This window comes from Plectropomus leopardus, chromosome 16, assembly GCF_008729295.1.
Source record: "Plectropomus leopardus isolate mb chromosome 16, YSFRI_Pleo_2.0, whole genome shotgun sequence".
Classification (NCBI taxonomy): Eukaryota; Metazoa; Chordata; class Actinopteri; order Perciformes; family Serranidae; genus Plectropomus; species Plectropomus leopardus.
Genome location: NC_056478.1, coordinates 13,504,438 through 13,522,808, shown reverse-complemented (window position 1 = coordinate 13,522,808; position 18,371 = coordinate 13,504,438). Strand labels below are relative to the sequence as shown.

The 18,371-nt window shown below is 41.2% G+C and overlaps 1 protein-coding gene across 1 annotated transcript in view; it reads left to right on the top strand.

Annotated features, from left to right (window-relative positions):
* Nucleotides 1-17,736, top strand: part of grm1a (glutamate receptor, metabotropic 1a) — a 45,225-nt gene extending 27,489 nt beyond the window's left edge. Inside the window, 8 exon segments of the mRNA XM_042503700.1 lie at nt 1,414-1,649; nt 1,834-1,842; nt 3,980-4,226; nt 4,795-4,963; nt 9,104-9,230; nt 12,425-13,358; nt 15,709-15,763; nt 15,765-17,736. Coding sequence (XP_042359634.1) covers nt 1,414-1,649; nt 1,834-1,842; nt 3,980-4,226; nt 4,795-4,963; nt 9,104-9,230; nt 12,425-13,358; nt 15,709-15,763; nt 15,765-16,505 — 2,518 coding nt within the window. The 3' untranslated portion in view covers nt 16,506-17,736.
* The last annotated feature ends 635 nt before the right edge of the window (nt 17,737-18,371 follow it).

Here is an 18,371-nt window from a genome sequence, read left to right as displayed (position 1 = left end):
AACCAGTGCTGCCACACTAATTTTAACTCCATACAAGAGTAGAGGCTGTAGTCTACCCACTTGTAGGGGAAGTTTATTATTTAAAAGAAAGCAACACTTGACGTAGAGAGCTTGACTTCATGCACTGATGTTCTGTTATTGTTTGCTGTTGTTTGATCGAAACTTTAGTCTCCATCTGAACCTAGACATACCACACATGAGATTAGCTCACAGAGAAGCAGTATTGCCTTTTGTGTAACTGCTGCCTATGTTTAATGGGGGGGGGGGGGGGGGGGTATTTTCTGACATAAAAGTAGTGTCTTTCAAAAATAGATGACCATATGTGACTATCAATTACTTTGTTTATAGGTGTGACACCAAATATACAAATAATAGAAAAAAAAGAATAGTTATTCTGTATATCTTGATACTTAACATGTGTCAAATAATCTCATTTTGTATGTGTTTATTATTCACTCTAGTTTGACTATATTTAAGATATAAAACTAACCCATACTTTGCCTTTAAGTCAAACTTCTCCTTTCCTCAAACCAGAATAATTCAGACTTTTTGCATTCTTACAATTTTAAGGTGTGCGGTAAAGCAGTGGTTAGCAGCCGTTGGCCAACTGGGGCACTTTTATGTGCAGTTTGCATGTTCTCTCTGTGTCGGTGTAGGTTTTCTCCGGGTTCTTTGGCTTCCTCCCACAGTCCAAAGACATGCAGGTTAGGTTAACCGGTGACTCTAAATCAGCCTTAGGTGTCAATGTGAGTGTGAATGTTTTTCTGTCTAAATCTGTCAGCCCTGGGTGTACCCCACCTCTCACCCAGTGTCAACTGGGACTGTCTCCAATCTCTCCGTGACCCTTCAGAGGATTAGGGGTTACATAAAATTGATGTATTCTTACAAAAGTGCACGCATGTGAGCACTTTATAAAATATGAACTTGCCCTGATTGGCTTATAGGGTCTCAGAGCTTGCCAAAGCGTGCACTAGTGTGTCGAGCAAAACAATGTCCATCCTCGGGGAAGCTATTAGGGGGTCCCCAATCAGTACATTGATCAATGAGCATGTCACCATTCACAAACAGAAATGTGCAGCTCATTGTGATGAAAAAACTGTAGGTGGAATAGATAATATTTCCTTCAAAGTGAAGCTACATTAGTGGAACTTGTTTTGTTTGCATTGTGAAATGAAATTTGTGGCATGTCAGTGATGCCGCTCTTGTGAGTAGTGGACATTTCACTCTGAAACAGCAGTTTAGTATAAATTCTAATTCCAAAAATCCAATATAAGGACAGTAATAAGTGCAGCTTATCATCACTATTAGGTATCACGACAATGTTTTATTCTTACATAGATCTCATAATATTTTACTGGTCCCCCTGTGATCATTACATTATAGCCTCTTCTTCTTTCCCTCTTGCTCCTGCAGTGATGGATGGGCAGACCGATACGAGGTTGTGGAGGGTTATGAGCAGGAAGCAGAGGGAGGAATCACCATGAAGCTGCAGTCAGAGGTGGTCAAGACCTTTGATGACTACTACCTGAAGCTGCGTCTGGATACCAACACCAGGAATCCCTGGTTCTCTGAGTTCTGGCAGTACCGTTTCCAGTGTCGTCTCGCAGGCCACCCACAGGAGAACAAGAATTACAAGAAAGTCTGCTCTGGTGCGTAAGAACAGAAACACTGATATTTTTATTGTTGAATAGGAGCAACATCATCTGCTATCAGTGAGAGTAGAGGGTTAAATTTGACCAGAGTGCAAAAAAACTCATGAATAATAACAAAACCTGTGTATTTTCTTCTCTGTTTTTCTCCCTGCATATTCTCTCCTCCCTCTGCTCCCAAAAGGTGATCATGGTAAATTGTGTTCTCGGCTTGTTATTAACATTTAAATCACAATTCAAAATTACTCACAACAAATCCAATCATGAAAAAAAAAGTAATCAAATGAACAATCCACTCAAAATTGCATTAAATTAAATTGCTCAGCATGCTTCTAATCAACTAATAAATAAAATCAATTAGTGGTATGTGTGATGACTGTTACTATCCAAGAGCAGTACAGTAATAGCTCTGCTCTCTCTGTATCACACTTTTATGTGCCTCTTTTATTTCAAAGACCTTCAAGGTGGTAAGTGCATTTTTCCAGCCACTACTACAGAGATAATTTGATCAGGATTGCACCTGCACTCTGTTCGCATTTGACTCGTCCAAGACAGGAAGAGTTTGACTGATGCTTTCCTTACACAACAGTCACTGTAATGTCTTAAAAGTTCAATTTAGGAAAAATTGTGAGATGTCTCTATGCTTGCAGCGTCAGGCTCTTGGCCAGAGTGAGGATTGCATTAGTCAAACTCTGTTGTGGAGCACTGGGCTTGTTTATACTGTATGGGGAATAACAAGAAAATGGCCTTACACTCTGAAAAACCGCACAAAGGAATGGCTCACCCTGCACACACTTTTCCCCCAAAAGGCTGAAACACCTGAAAAGACCACGGCTTCTACTGTATGTGCATGCTGATGTATATGATGTAAACAATATTTTAAATGCACTGTCTAAGGGGGGAAAGAGAAATGTAAATTAAGTCTTATGCTGCCTTCAAAATCAAACTCATGAGCCTCTGGTTATGACACGGGAAGTTGTGCACATGATATGTTTGCTGCTCAAACGTTGTGAGAACACCGCTATAAGGCAACATCAACATTATGGGCATTATGGCCTCATGGATGTATTAAGAGACCTGGAAACAGTGTTGGGGTTGGGACTCTGTTTATTCCTACTAAAGTTGCTCAGTAGTGCATGAAACTAAAACAGCTCTATTTCAGCGTTCTGAAATTACCTTGAGGATCTGTGCTGCTTCCCCATCACTGGTCCCATAGAGCAAGTGTACTGGAGGCTTCCGCTGACCGAGCTGGCTACTTTCGCTTTAGCGCTCCGCTAACTTCAATGGGGATGAAGTTATTTAATTTAATGGCTCTTATCGGCTCGAATGGATTGAATCCCAATAGTTAAACAAGTCAATTTCGGTGGGTGGGTTCCAGGGTTGGAAATTAGCACCAGCCACCAGCCAAATGCTGGCAAAATATGCAAGTAGCTGCTAGATTTGCTTCACTCACCAGCCAAAAAAACAATGGTAATCTATTGAGTGGTTAGTAGATTTTTTTTTCTGTCCACCTGCCACTTTTACAGGTAGACAGAAAAGTTAGTTTCCAATTCTGGTGGGTTCTACATAAATTACTGGCTCATCATTAAGCTGGATATGTATGAATTTTGGTGCATTACTTTCTGTCAGAAAACACACAAACGGTGCATGAGAGCAGCCTGGAATACCACAAGAGTGGGATGTTTGTACGGACTCTTGTTTTGACATGAGCCCTTTTGAGGGTAGCATTAAATTAGTAACTATTTTCATGCAAGGACGTAAAAAATGTAACATTCTGTACTTTTATTTGTTTATTTATGCTCCTAAACATTGGGGTTTGACTGTGAGACAGTGCCTTTAGAGAACTGGCGTTGAAGTACAACTTGGGATTTTCCCAGACGATGATTGTTCTCTTCATCTGTTTTCTATTGAGCTTTTGGACATCATGTTGTGATTTCCTTGTATGCTAATATATTTTGCTGGTAAAAAAAAAAAAAAAAGTTCTGTTTTGAATTAGATTCTCCATGTCTGGCTCTAATTTAGTCATGCATTGTGGGAAACACAATGTTCCAGTGTAACTGCAGTTCAATCAGGAGAGACTTAATGAAAAGTGAACCAATATTTAATTGATATTCACAATAAAATGTGTATGGTCTTTTAGCAATTAGACCTTAATTTAAGGGGTTAGAGAAGCTAAGAAATGAATGTGTAGTTTAAAGATAGTTTCCCTGATTGAACTTACAATAAACTTCATTTTGAATACAGCACCAAACAAAAAAGAAAGTTTACTTCAGTTGTTAAAATGTGAAATATTCTTCCTTTTGATGCATTCTTCTTTTCCCCTCTAACAGGAAATGAGAGTCTGCATGAAAACTATGTTCAGGATAGTAAAATGGGCTTTGTCATCAATGCCATCTATGCCATGGCTCACGGCCTCCATGATATGCACAAGGAGTTGTGCCCAGGGCAGCCAGGGCTCTGTGAGGCTATGGATCCTATTGATGGCAGCAAGCTGCTGGACTACCTGCTGAAGACGTCCTTCAGAGGAGTCTCAGGAGAGGAGATTTATTTTGATGAAAACGGAGACACCCCAGGAAGGTAAGACGATGTGGAGGAGGTGGTAAGAGTATAAAAAAAGGCAGGAATATGAAAATAGGGATTTCATACCATCAACGTAGCTGTAATCTGTGAATTTCTCCTGTCTAACACTCTCCTACTCATTAGCACGCGTGTACATGCACACAAGTGTGCACCGATTTTGAGCACAGAGGGATGTAATTAGTTTGGACTGGAACAGATTCAGTGGATTGTCCGCTGTGGCAGCCACTTTCATCTCTCCTCAGTCCAACAGACAGCTTATGACAGTCGGAAAACGCAGCCATGTCATTCCTCCATCAACTAGAGGTCAGGTGGAGCACGTCCCGGCTCGATATAAAGATGAGGCCACAGTGTGCACTGGCATGAGCTCTTGATGTTACACTAACAGGGTTGTAAGCTGTTTAAGTGACTTTGGATAAAAGGTTTGCTCAGCTGCCGAATTGTTATCATTAAATTACCTGTCACTCTCTCCTCTACCCCTCCCTATATGTCTCCCCCTCCTCACTTTTACTCTCTAATCTTGGACTCTTCTCCCTTCTACTCTGTCCCCCTCCCTCTGTCCATCCAGGTATGACATCATGAATCTGCAAGGTGTGGGTGATGGCCGCTATGACTACATAAACGTGGGCTCCTGGCATGAGGGCATCCTGAGCATTGATGACTACAAGCTGTGGATGAACAGCAGTGACATGGTCCGCTCAGTCTGCAGTGAGCCCTGCTCCAAAGGACAGATAAAGGTAGGGATTCAAATTCTCCAGTGTTAAATAAACTAGCCAGTGTTCATTCAGTCTGAAAAACCTGATGTCTGAAAAATCAATAGTCGTTAACAGTGGGGAGTTTGCTGTGTGACTCTGGAGGTCCAAAACTATCTACAAGTACTAATTCAATACTTTGCCAGTGTTTAAAAGTAAATACCAGCAGAGCTAATTTAACATTGATTCAGCTCTAAATAGCTCATTTTGCAACGAGATGAGTTTATCCAGGCAGACACACAATGGATTTCAGTACATGGTCTTTATCAGTTCCAACGCAAGTGGGGATACTTGAAGAATGCTCTTTCCAAGGTGTCTTTGATTCTGTTGAGCGGGATATATGCTGCATGTTGAACTGCCTGGCAAACGCAAGGTCGTATGCTGGGCTCTACTCTTGTGCCAACTCTGTGCCAACTCTCAAGGGCAAGGAGGCACATTACATCTGAGGTTGCTTAGCGACCACAACCAGCACTGTATCATAGCCTACTTACAGAAATCCTGAGTGTAGAGTTGATTTTCTTCCAGGTGTTGTTTTTTTAAGCATGTAATAGTCCCAAAATATAGTCTCTGAAGGAGATATAAATCTCTGGATGGCCCTGCACTAAAATAATCAAGTTGTCCTCCATATATATCATAGAATGATTTTTACAGTAGAAAGAAAAGTTATCTGGCATCTGGCTGATTGGTTGTTCCTTGTCATATGACATGTGGTGCACATTGCTGAAAGTTGAATCTTGAGTGGGTTAAAAAAATACTCATTCTGATGAGTATTGATGAACACCATACTCTGGGAGCAGCAGAGCGTAATCAGGCACTCGGACGGAGCAGCAGAGAGCCGAATGAATGTGGGATTAACTCTACTGTTTTGTAGAAATTAGGCCTGTCAAACGATTAATTGCAGAATTTCAAGTTAGAGGCGGGCCTTCTGTGGTGGCAATAACAAGTAGTGATAGGTTACAGCATTGAGCTAAGTTTTTCAAAGTGTCCCAGACTCATTCTAAAATAGGCCTTGAATCAACCATCATCTAGATGAAGCTCTTAGACTAGTTGGTGGTACTCCCTGTGATTTCTCCTCTTTCTGAGGGTCAAATGTACCCACATAGATCTCTGCCTCTGTGTGACCAGTCCCTGAGGGCTTTTTTCGTTTCCAAGTTTTATTCAGATTTTAATGTACAGATCAGTTTATCTGATTTAGGCAAGATTCAATTAAAAAAGGCAGCATGGTGCATCTCCTGAATTGCAACCTGCTGCTGGTGATGGTTTCAGTTGTAGCAATCTTCTCAACTAAATCGTGGCATTAAAACGAGAAAGCGTATTTCCCAAAATGTTAAATTTGCCATTTATTCCTTTGAAACCTAAATAGACCTAATAAACCTAATTGCTTTTTTATGCTGTGCTCAGCCACCTTTCAAAAGCTTTGAAATCTTTTAAACATGAGTATTAGTTGATTTCTTAAAGAAAAACTAAAAAAGTTTTTTTTTTTTTTTTTTTTAAAAGGCATGAACAACTAATGTTTTTTTGAGTTTATTTCCTTGTTTGTTTTTATTTATTTTATTCTATTCTATTTTTTTTTTTTTTTGCTTGAGGTAATTTTCTTGTAGCTTATTTCTTGAACATTTTTGTTTCATTACTTGGTCAGTTGAACATTACCTTCTATCCATGTTTTTGAAAGAAATCAAGCCAATTTGATCAGGTTTCAAGGGGTTAAGAAATGACCAAAGTTAATACAAATAATCCTGAGGGGGACATTAATATCTGTGAAAAAATTTGATGGCAATCCGTCCAAAAATTGTTCATGGTCATGTTTTTTCTGTTTGGACTAAAGTGTGAGAGCTGCTGACCAACCAACATTGCCATCCCTAGATCCACACTACTAGCATGGCTAAAAATAAGCACACAGAGTGCAATCAGTTAAGACAGAGATGGCATTTCCCCTGTGCTCTCAAATCATTTTTTTTATACTGGTAACTGTGTCACTGCTTGGATGTGATGCACCATTTTTGCTATGAATCTCAATGTTTCCTATTTGTTCTCTTTGGTAACCATCCAGTACATCCTCAGCTGGCACATAAACTTTGGGGATGCTACTCTGTCCTACATTTTGGCATCTCGCTTCATCAATTAGTTATTATGTAAGAGGCTTCATGAAGGAGGGAAGAATTTACTAGCACATGTTTTCTTATTCTGATAAAATATGACTGGAAAAGGTTGTAATTGAACAATCAGGCTGTGCTTGCTTTTTACAGTTACCTAATTACTAATTGTGCTTCTTACAGTAACTTATTTCAAGTCTCCTTGGTCTAAATGATATCACACACATAGTTTATGTTTGTGCAAGGTTAATGGGAAACTTTATTTTTCAAGTTTCAGTGATTTTTCAAACTGGAATCTAATTTCTCACATTTTTGTGTCTAAGTGACACAAAAATATCAAGAGATGATAATTTTTTAAAATTAATCTAATATAAAGAGAGACTGTTACAGCTGCAATTGGCAGTAATCCCTAAGGGCAATTGTACACTATCATTTTTTGATCATTAAAAGTGCTTTTTTGCCACTTAGAGATTGTAATATGAAGTGTCTTTACAGCATTACAGAAAAGACCCTACAGAGATACTGAATGGTTTTTTCTCACCTTGCACTAATCTGGCCCTTCTGTTAGTGTGTAAGCAAGTCTTCCTCAAGGAAAGTCTTGTTCTGAAACCTACACTTTCCAGACTATAACAAACCACCTGGTGCAACTCTCTTCAACTAATGTGCCCACCCTTGATTTTCCTGCCGATCAACAAAACAGATCAACAAATATTTGTATTGAACAGCCAAATTCTAATAGCAAAATTCTGCGTCGGGTACAGCCCTAGTTTTTTTTCTGGAATGTTGTAAGACACTTATTATAACTATCTGAGCCTGACAGTGCCAAAAAGAAGCATTTTTAACAGATGTAAATTGGCAGTGCATAATAACCATAGATGTACTAAGAGAGTCTGGATTCAGCCATGGAGGCAGGGCCCCATTCATTTCAATGAGAGCTGCTCATTGATACATGAAGCAAAAAAAAAAAAAAAGCTATTTTTCCGAGTATAGAATACCCTGATCTATGGGCCCATTAGGCTTGCACATTAGAGACACAAGGCAGTAGGGCGTGGCCAAGTTTGCCTGAGCGGGTAACTTCCGCTGGTGGAGACACTGACATCACTTCAGCACTTTGCTAGCTTGAATGGCGATTTAAAAAATGTAATCTTGCTGTTCTTTTACACTTTCCATATGTTATCAAACTGGATGGCTTAAATCTAGATAGTGAAATGAGTTGTTTACTGGGGTTTTTAAATTTACAGACATCTCTTTCCAGATATAAGTCAATGAGAAAAAGTCTTCTGGATCCGTGGCATCATGTGACGGACCCGGATGGTGTAATTCCACTGTTGGCTTCTATGTAAATGTTGCATCTGAGAATGGCACAATTCCTGGGGGCCTGATGATTGCGTGTAAAGATCACATTGCAGGATGCTATCTCAATACTGAACCAACTTCAAAATTTGTTGTCTCCATTAGTCACTTTGACACAAAAACATGGGAGAATTAGCTCCAGGTTGAAAAATGCAAGTTTCCCTTTGGTAAAAAAAATTATATATGGGCCTTCCACCCTGAGCTGAGAAGAAAGCTAGTTTTGAATGGTAATAATAAAATCTGGTATTGAGCACAGTTTGTAGAAATGCCCTGATTTGCCTCATCTTGATCCGATTGTTTTCAGTCGAGCTATACACTAAGTCGCCCTGAGGGAGGGTGCATCCTCTCTCCTGGCTGCTCACGCTTCCCCCTCTATCTGCTTTGTTTCCTGCCCCACTTATCACCCTGCTTTACATATCACAGTGCTGGTTACAGCTTCTCTGGGAGCAGAATTTAAAAGCAACTGGCCTTGTTTTATAAACAGTATGTCTGGGGCTCAAGAAGAAAAAAAAAACTGCACAAACATATCCTGTTCTTTGATATCCCCTTGATGCTGATAATGTATTTGGGTTGCTTTGTGGTGTGATGTGCTTCTTGTCACAGTTTGATCAGTGTTGTGACTGCTTACTAAGATGTCGGTGACCCCCTCATGGTTGATATCCGGCCTCTCTGCGTGCAGGTGATTAGGAAGGGCGAGGTGAGCTGCTGTTGGATCTGCACCACATGCAAGGACAATGAATATGTCCAGGATGAGTTTACCTGCAAGGCGTGTGAGCTGGGATGGTGGCCTGATGACGACCTGGAAGGTAGGAGAGACAAAACTGGACAAACTGAGCCAGTTAACTCTTGATTTTAAGAACAATGTTCATTAATGCTCATTTACTATCCCTAAACCAACCCTTACTCATTATTTCACCCATTTCATATATTAGCTCCCAGCTAACTTACTTTTTGCCTGCTCAGGTCAAGACCTGTCATGTAGATTATTTAACTGACTTACTGTAGGATTTATGGGCATGACCTCGATCATTTTCTCAATATTGCTCATTGTGTTTGTTTACATAACAAGATGACCAACATTTTAGCCAACGTGATGCCAAAGTAAACAGCATGGTTTTATGAAACATTATAAGACTTGGGCGCAGCGATTCTTCCCCTTTTTTTTTGTCTCCCCACCCTGCCTACTCGCACAAGTCTAAAGAAATGTAAACACTTCAGCGATGACACAGTGTAGCTTACCGGTAGCCTGCAGCTGAACTTTTGGAGAAAACTTGCACTTGAGCACACCACAAAGACTACAACCAACAGCCAAGTAGCATGTATGTTCTGCGCCTGTGTGAGAGGAAATCAAAAAAAGAAAGCCTAAAGACTAGCAGGACAGCTTCAAGATGCTAGTTAGCCAGTTAGCACATTAACAACACAACCTAATGTTGAATGAACAAATTATATATTTACCATGTACAATACCACAACAATAACAAAACATGCAGCAAAGGGCCAAGGCTGGATTTGAACCCACGGCCGCTGCAGCGAGGACACAGCCTCAGTACATAGGGTGCTTCCTCTACCAACTGAGCCACCCAGCGCCCCATTATAAATCATATCTAATATTTTATATCAGTGGCATAAAATAGTCTCCAGATGACAATAGTACTGTGTATCACAATTATTTCTGGGACAATATAAGTGGTTATCAGGCCCAGTCAGGTCATATATATCTTATAACACCAATCTCACTGAAACAGCACAAACCCTTTCTTGCAAACCATTTTGCACTCACAAAAGTCCTCCTTCCCCCATAAAGCTGTTCACACTTCACACCCTGACACCTCCTTTCGCTGATGCTTTTCATCATCCAGGTCCTCTGACCCTTCTCTCTTAGCTCTCCCCACCTCCAAGCTGCTCCTTCCCTCCTCACTGCTTTTTGCCTTGTTGTGACCCAGTGGTTGTTTTGACAGCGATTTATAGAGTTGAGAGCAGCTCTCAGTTCCCAGGTGTAAAATCCTATTACTGCCATGAGAGGCTTGGGAATATATTTCAGCAGTCTGTCGAGGAAGAAATTCTCCATTCACTCTCATTACATGTCCCTATCTGGAAAATACTAATAGAGTTGGTAGCCTATTCATAGAGGGAGGCTGTACTGTCCATATGTTCACTTATTTGTTCTTTTAAGGCAGGATTTTTTTTTAAAGGCTACCTTTATTTATTAACAAAATTTAATTTTGTTGCCTGCTTCTCTTTGAAGTTGATGTGGATTTGCCCAGAGACCTTGTACAGCACAAGAGTGAGAGCTTTGTTTCTGAATTATTCAAAGGTCCTCCCAGCTTAGATATGACAGCATAGGTTTTAGAGGGATTTTTGAGGATTGTGTAAGAACAGATACAGATAAGAGCATTTCATCTTTGCCACTCTTGTCCGCTTGCATGCAGTTTTTGGCTGATGCCTCGGCAAACTAAGCCGGGTGGTCGTGGGTGGTCAAAAGAAAAACAGCAACAGTTCACCGCAGTGTGCTTCAGACACTTTTCCCTCAAGTGTGCCACAGTGGGCTTTTGCAGAAGTGCTTCAATATACTGGTGCTTTACACCGCCATATTCACATTATTACCTTTCAAATTTTTATCTAAGCCTCCTGAGGCAACAAGTTATTTTAAAATTTTTAGATTTCTCATGATTTGACATATTGGGAGTTAGCAATGCGGACCAGAAGTGGGCTTCTCTGTGCGTAGCCTTGCCTGTGATGGCAGTGACTGTAATGCTATTAGCAGCAGCATGTAATTTATGGAGTGTTAAGCTGGGGAAGTCTAGGGATGTCAGTTTTCTCCCATTAAGCTGTATAAACTTGCTTTGGATGTTGGATGGCAACTAGTGCATCATGACAGAGTTGACACACATACCCACGTGTCTGCATAAAAAGAAAATGAGAGGGCCATCTGACAGAACTTGAGCTTTGACACATGCAAATTACTGAACAATTTTAGTCCATCATGGAGGACTCTGATCCCTGAAAAACACCTGACTTCACTGAAATTTGTGTTGCTCTCCTCTCTACTGTCTGCTCATTTGTTTTTGTTTGGTTTTTTTTCACCTGCTTTAGTGAACATTTAATTCACAAAAAAACTATTATGGTGCCATAGACTGTAAAGATGGAAAACCTATAACACGAAAATGAAGCCAAAAAACATCCCGCATCTCGCACTGGTGACGTCATTTGGAGATAGTCTGTGAAATTGTGATCTGCAGGGTATCAAGCTCCCGCCCATACACCCAACCAACTAACTGCCAAAACACACCAGTTGGCAGGCACAGCTGTCAATCATGACCCCCCCCCCCCCCTTTTTCATAGCATCAAATAACTGACTGAAACCAAACTTATCACTTAAACTTACAATAACTACCTTAAACAACATAAATTGTCCTAGTGTGTACTTTGATTTTTTAGTTTGGTCTATGTTCCGTCCAAACACATTCTCATCCCAACTCTTAAATAATACTGCTTTTAATTGGACCTTCATGCCTAAATATGCTGCGTTAGGTACCCTTCTGCATCAGTTTTGGATGCTCCGGGGACAGCATGTCAATTTACAGTTATATCCAGTTATATCACACCACCTCAAAAGGAACCTTGGTGAATTTGTATCTAATGCCGACATCCAGTGACAACACGGCGGTAATTGACAAAATGGGGTGTTGCCCTCCCACTCTAAAAGTGACACACCCGACATGTATCATACTGCATAGAAAGGGGCCTCTCTGCATTGGTGTTGTCATAGACATCACAGACAAAGTGGCTGTATTTGAAGAGTTCGGCGTGAGAATAGGCTGTCCATCCAGTAACATAAAAGGGGCAGGGTTAATGACCTTTTTTGCTGCCAGCCATCAGGGGCTGGTCGAGATGTTTTTGCTTCACTTTTGGGGAGCTGTCATCTCATCCATCTTTATTGTACAGTTTATGTGTAGTGCTAACAAAAGTTTAACCCTGGCATTTCCTTTGTTCTTTCCAGGCTGCCAGCCGCTGCCTCTGAAGTATCTCGACTGGGCGGATGTAGAATCCATAGTGGCAGTGGTTTTCTCCTGCGTGGGCATACTGATCACCTCCTTTGTCACCTTCGTGTTCATCCAGTACCGTGACACGCCTGTGGTTAAGTCCTCCAGCAGGGAACTCTGTTATATCATCTTAGCAGGTATATTTATGGGCTACATTTGTCCATTCACCTTAATCGCCCGTCCTACAGTAGCTTCCTGCTACCTGCAGCGACTCCTGGTGGGACTCTCATCGGCCATGTGCTACTCCGCCCTGGTGACCAAAACTAACCGCATCGCCCGCATCCTGGCGGGCAGCAAGAAGAAGATCTGCACCAGGAAGCCCCGTTTCATGAGCGCCTGGGCCCAAGTGGTCATTGCCTTTATGCTGATCAGTGTGCAGCTAACTTTGGAGATCACACTCATCATTCTGGAGCCTCCTGAGCCCGTCAAGTCCTACCCAAGCATACGCGAGGTCTACCTCATCTGTAATACTAGCAATGTAGGTATGGTGGCGCCGCTGGGCTACAACGGGCTGTTAATCCTGAGCTGCACCTACTATGCCTTCAAGACGAGGAACGTCCCGGCCAATTTTAACGAGGCTAAATACATTGCCTTCACAATGTACACTACCTGCATCATCTGGTTGGCCTTTGTGCCCATCTACTTTGGCTCAAACTACAAGATCATAACCACATCCTTCTCCGTCAGCCTGAGTGTAACAGTGGCACTGGGGTGCATGTTCACACCTAAGATGTACATTATCATTGCCAAACCAGAAAGGAACGTCCGAAGCGCCTTCACCACATCTGATGTGGTGCGAATGCACGTTGGAGATGGGAAGTCGGCTCAATGCGGGAGCAACAGCTTCCTGAATATGTTCCGCCGGAAGAAGCCTGGGTCTGGCAATGCCAAGTGAGTGACCTTTTGATGTTGTTCATCTCTAGATTTTATCTGGTTAGAGACAAAATTCTAAGATGCCTAAACACTCAAATGGTACAGTGAGTTTTCCAAAGATGATCTTTTTAGGGCTACAATAAACCAAAGAAAGTCTTGGTTGACTGAAATTCTACCTACTCCTCAACCAATCCGTTGGTCAATGGGAGAAAGAAATTTGCAAGTTATCTATAAATTGGCTAAATGGCCACACTCTGCCTGGTAATGTTGTGTTTTCCACCAAAGTATTTTTTTCCTGTCACGGGGCTCGACATTTTTGCCCAGGGCAGGTAAACTCTGTGTTCTGGCAAGTGGAATACCTCGAGTGAAAATGTGATTTTTACTGGCTTATTTTCTAATAACGGTGTTTTTGCTTGATGTTCATAGTGTAATTTCCAGTAACCCAGTCTATACAGTGATTTATAAACAGAAAGCAGTGAACACTGATTTATATGACACATCCCCCTCCCCCTGAGGGGCATGAAATATTATCAAGGAAATTTAGCCAAACTGAACAGAAAACTCAGGGCGGAACATTTTGCTGTTATTGTTTTAAAGCTAATAGCCAATGCTTATGTGTTAGTGATTTTTAAAGTGTAGATTTCAGACATCTAAACTACATATAAGACTTGCATATAACTTTTTTGAGATCCACAGCAGTGACACATGGACAGGTGTCTAAAGTAAGGAGTGGGGCAGTATGAGAGTGATCCCAATTTGTTTACGTGTTGTCTCTCACCCTTGCTATGCAGCCTTTCTAATTGTCTAACCCTCTAAAGTAGCAGCAAACTGTCTGCAAAGTGTCAAGGCTGGCAAATGTTTTGGCATGGTGGTCACGGTCTCCTTTCCTGGAGAGCTGCACTGTCAAATGAGAAATATTTTATTATTATATATAAGCAGAGGAGAGATTTAGACACTCACCAGCTAGATGGTTGTAAAATGATCATCAAGAAAACCAGTTTCTCTGAAAGTTTAAAGCTGAAATCATTTCTACACACTTTTGTGCAAACATGCTACAATGGCCCAAATATTTTCATAAGGAGATTTGTGCTTCAGCTGCAGAAACGATGTCAACTCAAAAACACACACAAAAATCCAAGATAAATACAATAACGGAAAAAAGTTGCAAATGAAAAAAAACATGCTGCAGAAAGCCAAAACAAATATGTCATTCTTAAGCGTTTATTTGTTACATATCCCATGAAGACCGAGTCTTCTTTGCATTTGCTCTTAGGGTTTATTTGTTTTTGACTTTGCGTTGTTTCTGTATTTGCAGCTTGTTTGCTGTAAATGTATTTGTTTTTGGTTTTCTGCAGTACGTTTTCCATTTACAGTGCATTTCCTTTGTAATTTTTTGGAGGATTTTCATGTGTGTTTTTGAATTGGCATCATTTCTGAAGATGCAGCATGTTTCTCCTAAAGATAATGTTTTGGGCAGTTGCAAAGTGTTTGCCCTCGTTATCCACATTCCTTTGCACGACATAGAGGTGCCATCAGTGTAGAGGGTTGTGTGGAAACTGTTAATTCTATTTTAACTATTGCACTGACTTAGGGTTGTTTTGATGAGTGAATAAGAAAAGAGTGTAGTGAGGAATCATTCATAATTTGGTTGGCTCTCAGCTTGAGCTCATCGAGTTGTTTTGTATTTAACAACAAAGCTTACCTGGTTGGTTAAAGTATGTGATGAATGAAAGGAATCACTTGCCCCCGTGATCCTGTCACTCCTGAGCTGCCAACGGCAAAAGTGTTTTTTGACACTGCAGCCCTCCATGAAAGAAATCTGCCACCCTGCTGCTTTGGGTTTATCCTGAATTAACCTCACATTTAACTTTTCTCAGCATGAACGCCCCTCCCCTCCCCACCTCTCTAACTAATCACATTAGAGCCAGTCCTAGCTCATTCTGCACTAAACTCTGTGTCGTCTTCAGGCCAGTTCAGGCACTAAGTGAAATACTGATTCTGAATGCATGTGCCCCATTTTAGCAAATAGTTAAGACAGGAGGAAATGAGCTGGGTGGCTCCTAATTCTGTAAGCTCAATGTCTGAAGCAATTTGAAGATCATAATGCTGTCTGCAGCACATTATGACTCACTATGTTTGTGAAGTGCCACAGTCGATAAATGTAACGCTCCTCTGAGCTCATGAGTGAACCCCTCAGCAAAGCTGTTAATGTCAAAGTCATGTGGTTAAGAAGTATTTTAACATGCATCAGAAATGTTGAAATGCTGCTGCTCTGTTTGTGTTATGTTGCTGCTATGTTGATGTTGTTTTTCTGCTCCCACCTCCCACTTCCCTGTGATAGTAACTTGGGTCTTTATCTCGTTCATAGTTCTAATGGCAAGTCTGTGTCATGGTCTGAATCAGGTGCAAGACACCCTCCGAGGGGGGGGGAATGTGTGGCACAGACTGTCTGTGCATGTGAGGAAACAGGAAGCCGGCTTGAATCAGACGGCGGTCATCAGGCCCCTAACTAACACCCCCGACCCCCACAGTTGTGAGCCCTCCACCTGCGACCTTGGCACAGATCCCCATCTCCCCCAAGAACCACGTGGCGCTAAGCCTCTGTACAACCTGGCCGAGGAGGACGACGAGGGCGACTCGCAGCGCCCCCTCTGGACTCCGACTTGCTCCGGACAGATGCAAGGGTTGGAGTCGAATTTAGATAAGCCGACTTCTTTTATGCCCTCTCACATGATGGGCTGCACCACAACAGAGCGCTTGCAGGGGGCTGTGGTAGACACACACAGCTCCTACGTCCCCGCACTGAACGACCACACCGCCAAGGAGGCAATCGCTGCCAACGAGCCTTTGAGCTTGACCCCCTCTCAGCTCCCTTTGACCCCACAAGTAGGGGCGTTTGAAGAGGAAGGGTCTGAGGACGAGGCGCTAGACCTCTTGCACAGCTACATTTATGATGCCAAGGAGGAGGGGGAGGGGGAGGACGGGGAAGGCGAGGATTTAACTCCAAACAAGCCAGCTCTGGAGGATTCCCTCACTCTGTCGCCTCCCTCCCCCTTCAGAGACTCTGTGTATTCGGGGGAGTCTGTCAGCGACTCCAGCCCTCCAAGCTCAGTCTACACCTCAAACATCCTCCAAGACTTTGCACACAGCTCCTCGACACTGTGAGAGCAAAATAAGGCGCTGACACATACACATGCATTTACACACACACACACACACACACACACACACAAAAACATATACAGATAAAAATTGTTTTATTATAATTTTTAGCATTTACTTTTGCTCTGCCATTTGCTTACTTGTATTGATTATTCTGCTTTTATAAGTAAGGGGTTAATCTGAATTATAAGTAGAAAAACAGCAGGAATCATCCATGAGTGCTTCAATTTCTGAAGGGCTGTCATCGCACAAAGCCTGCCTGTAAAATGTAAAAACCGAGAGGAGTGCCAAAACTAGTCAGCTCTCATGCCAAATTCTGATGAATTACGGAGAATCATAATAAAGGATGTAGCTGTGGTTCTCATAATGGCGGTGCAATTAAGTGGTCTACCGGAAACAATTATGTGTGTATATATTTGCACTGTAAGATACAACCAAACTGGCTCAGAGGAAGTGTATTTCACGTCAGTTTTGATTAGCTCTGCTCCTCTCCGCTGCACATGTACAGGTCTGTGAAGCAGCTGCATCGAAAAGCTTTTTTTCATTAATTACTTTCACCTCCACTTTCTCTCATTTGACCTCATCGCAATTTAAATATCACAAAGAGATTAATTAACAAGAAATGTGCAGTAAGTTGGTTGACTATTACTTGTTATGTGTTGCCAGATGTGCACAGAGCTATTATCATTAAACTGAGATTCTGCTGAAGACTTGCGCTGTATGATATATGGATATAATGTGCCAATCAAAGTTGTTAACATCCCTGCTTTTGGGTTTTTTTTATGATGTAGCTGATACAGGTTAGCGTGATTGTAGATGATGGCGATGTTGTTTATTCAGTTTACACTCGATCATAACCCCGAGAACAACATTTTACGAGCATGGGATGTAATAAATGCTTTCCATGCCGTGTTGGTATTTCTCATGTTTTCTGAGTTTGCTGTGTCATTGTAATGAAAACACAGTACTTGTACAAGTTCTCAAAGTTTGTAATACTGTTAAGCCATCCCTTGTTTTTCACACAGGTGGTATGTTTGTAATACTAATAAATGTTTCTATATTTAGAATGTCAACCAAAAAAAAGGAGTTTATACATTTTGAAAATGTCCTCAGATTCTTGTTAAGGAGCAGTGTGTTTGGTTTTTGGGTAACTTTTAAGCTAACTTGAGTCGACTGTATCCTCTTGAAAATATTCAGTTGTAAAAGTAACCAATGATTAGTTGCTTCTTGTAATGAGATTATACATGTTTCAATTTTGCTTCAATCTTGCATTATGAACTTAAGTAGTTTACTTGAGGTTAAGTTTCTTAGTTCTTTATCTATAAGAATGCCAATTATTTCAAAGTACGAGACTATACAGTGCATAGTGCAATTGTATTGTATTTCCAAATGTTTTTAGTCTATTATAGTGTAAGTTGTTAAATGATTTTAACCAATGTAAAATATACGAGGGTGCCACCTGTTTAACACTGTCAAATCTAGAGTGAAATAGGTCTTTATGTTTTGGGCAAGCTGAACAATGCTGTAAAATAAAAACTATTTATACTAAGAGGACTGATTACTGCCTACAGTAGCCTGAAAAACTGGGTTGACATTAGGTTTGATTGCAAAATTCCTACAACTTGCCAGAGTCAATATTGGTTTTCAGGAACAGTGTGTCAGATTTAAGGGAGATTTAGTGGCATCTAAGGGTGAGGATTGCTGACTGCAACCAGAAACATTTCCAAGTTAGAATCTTCTCCAGAGAAACGTGTCTACAAACGTCCTTAAATCCTAGAAATGTCCCCAAAATCCTAGAAATTTCCTTAAATCCAAAAAAAAAGTGTATGAGGCAGCCTGTCATTTTGCCAAAGTGGAAAGCAAGCAAAG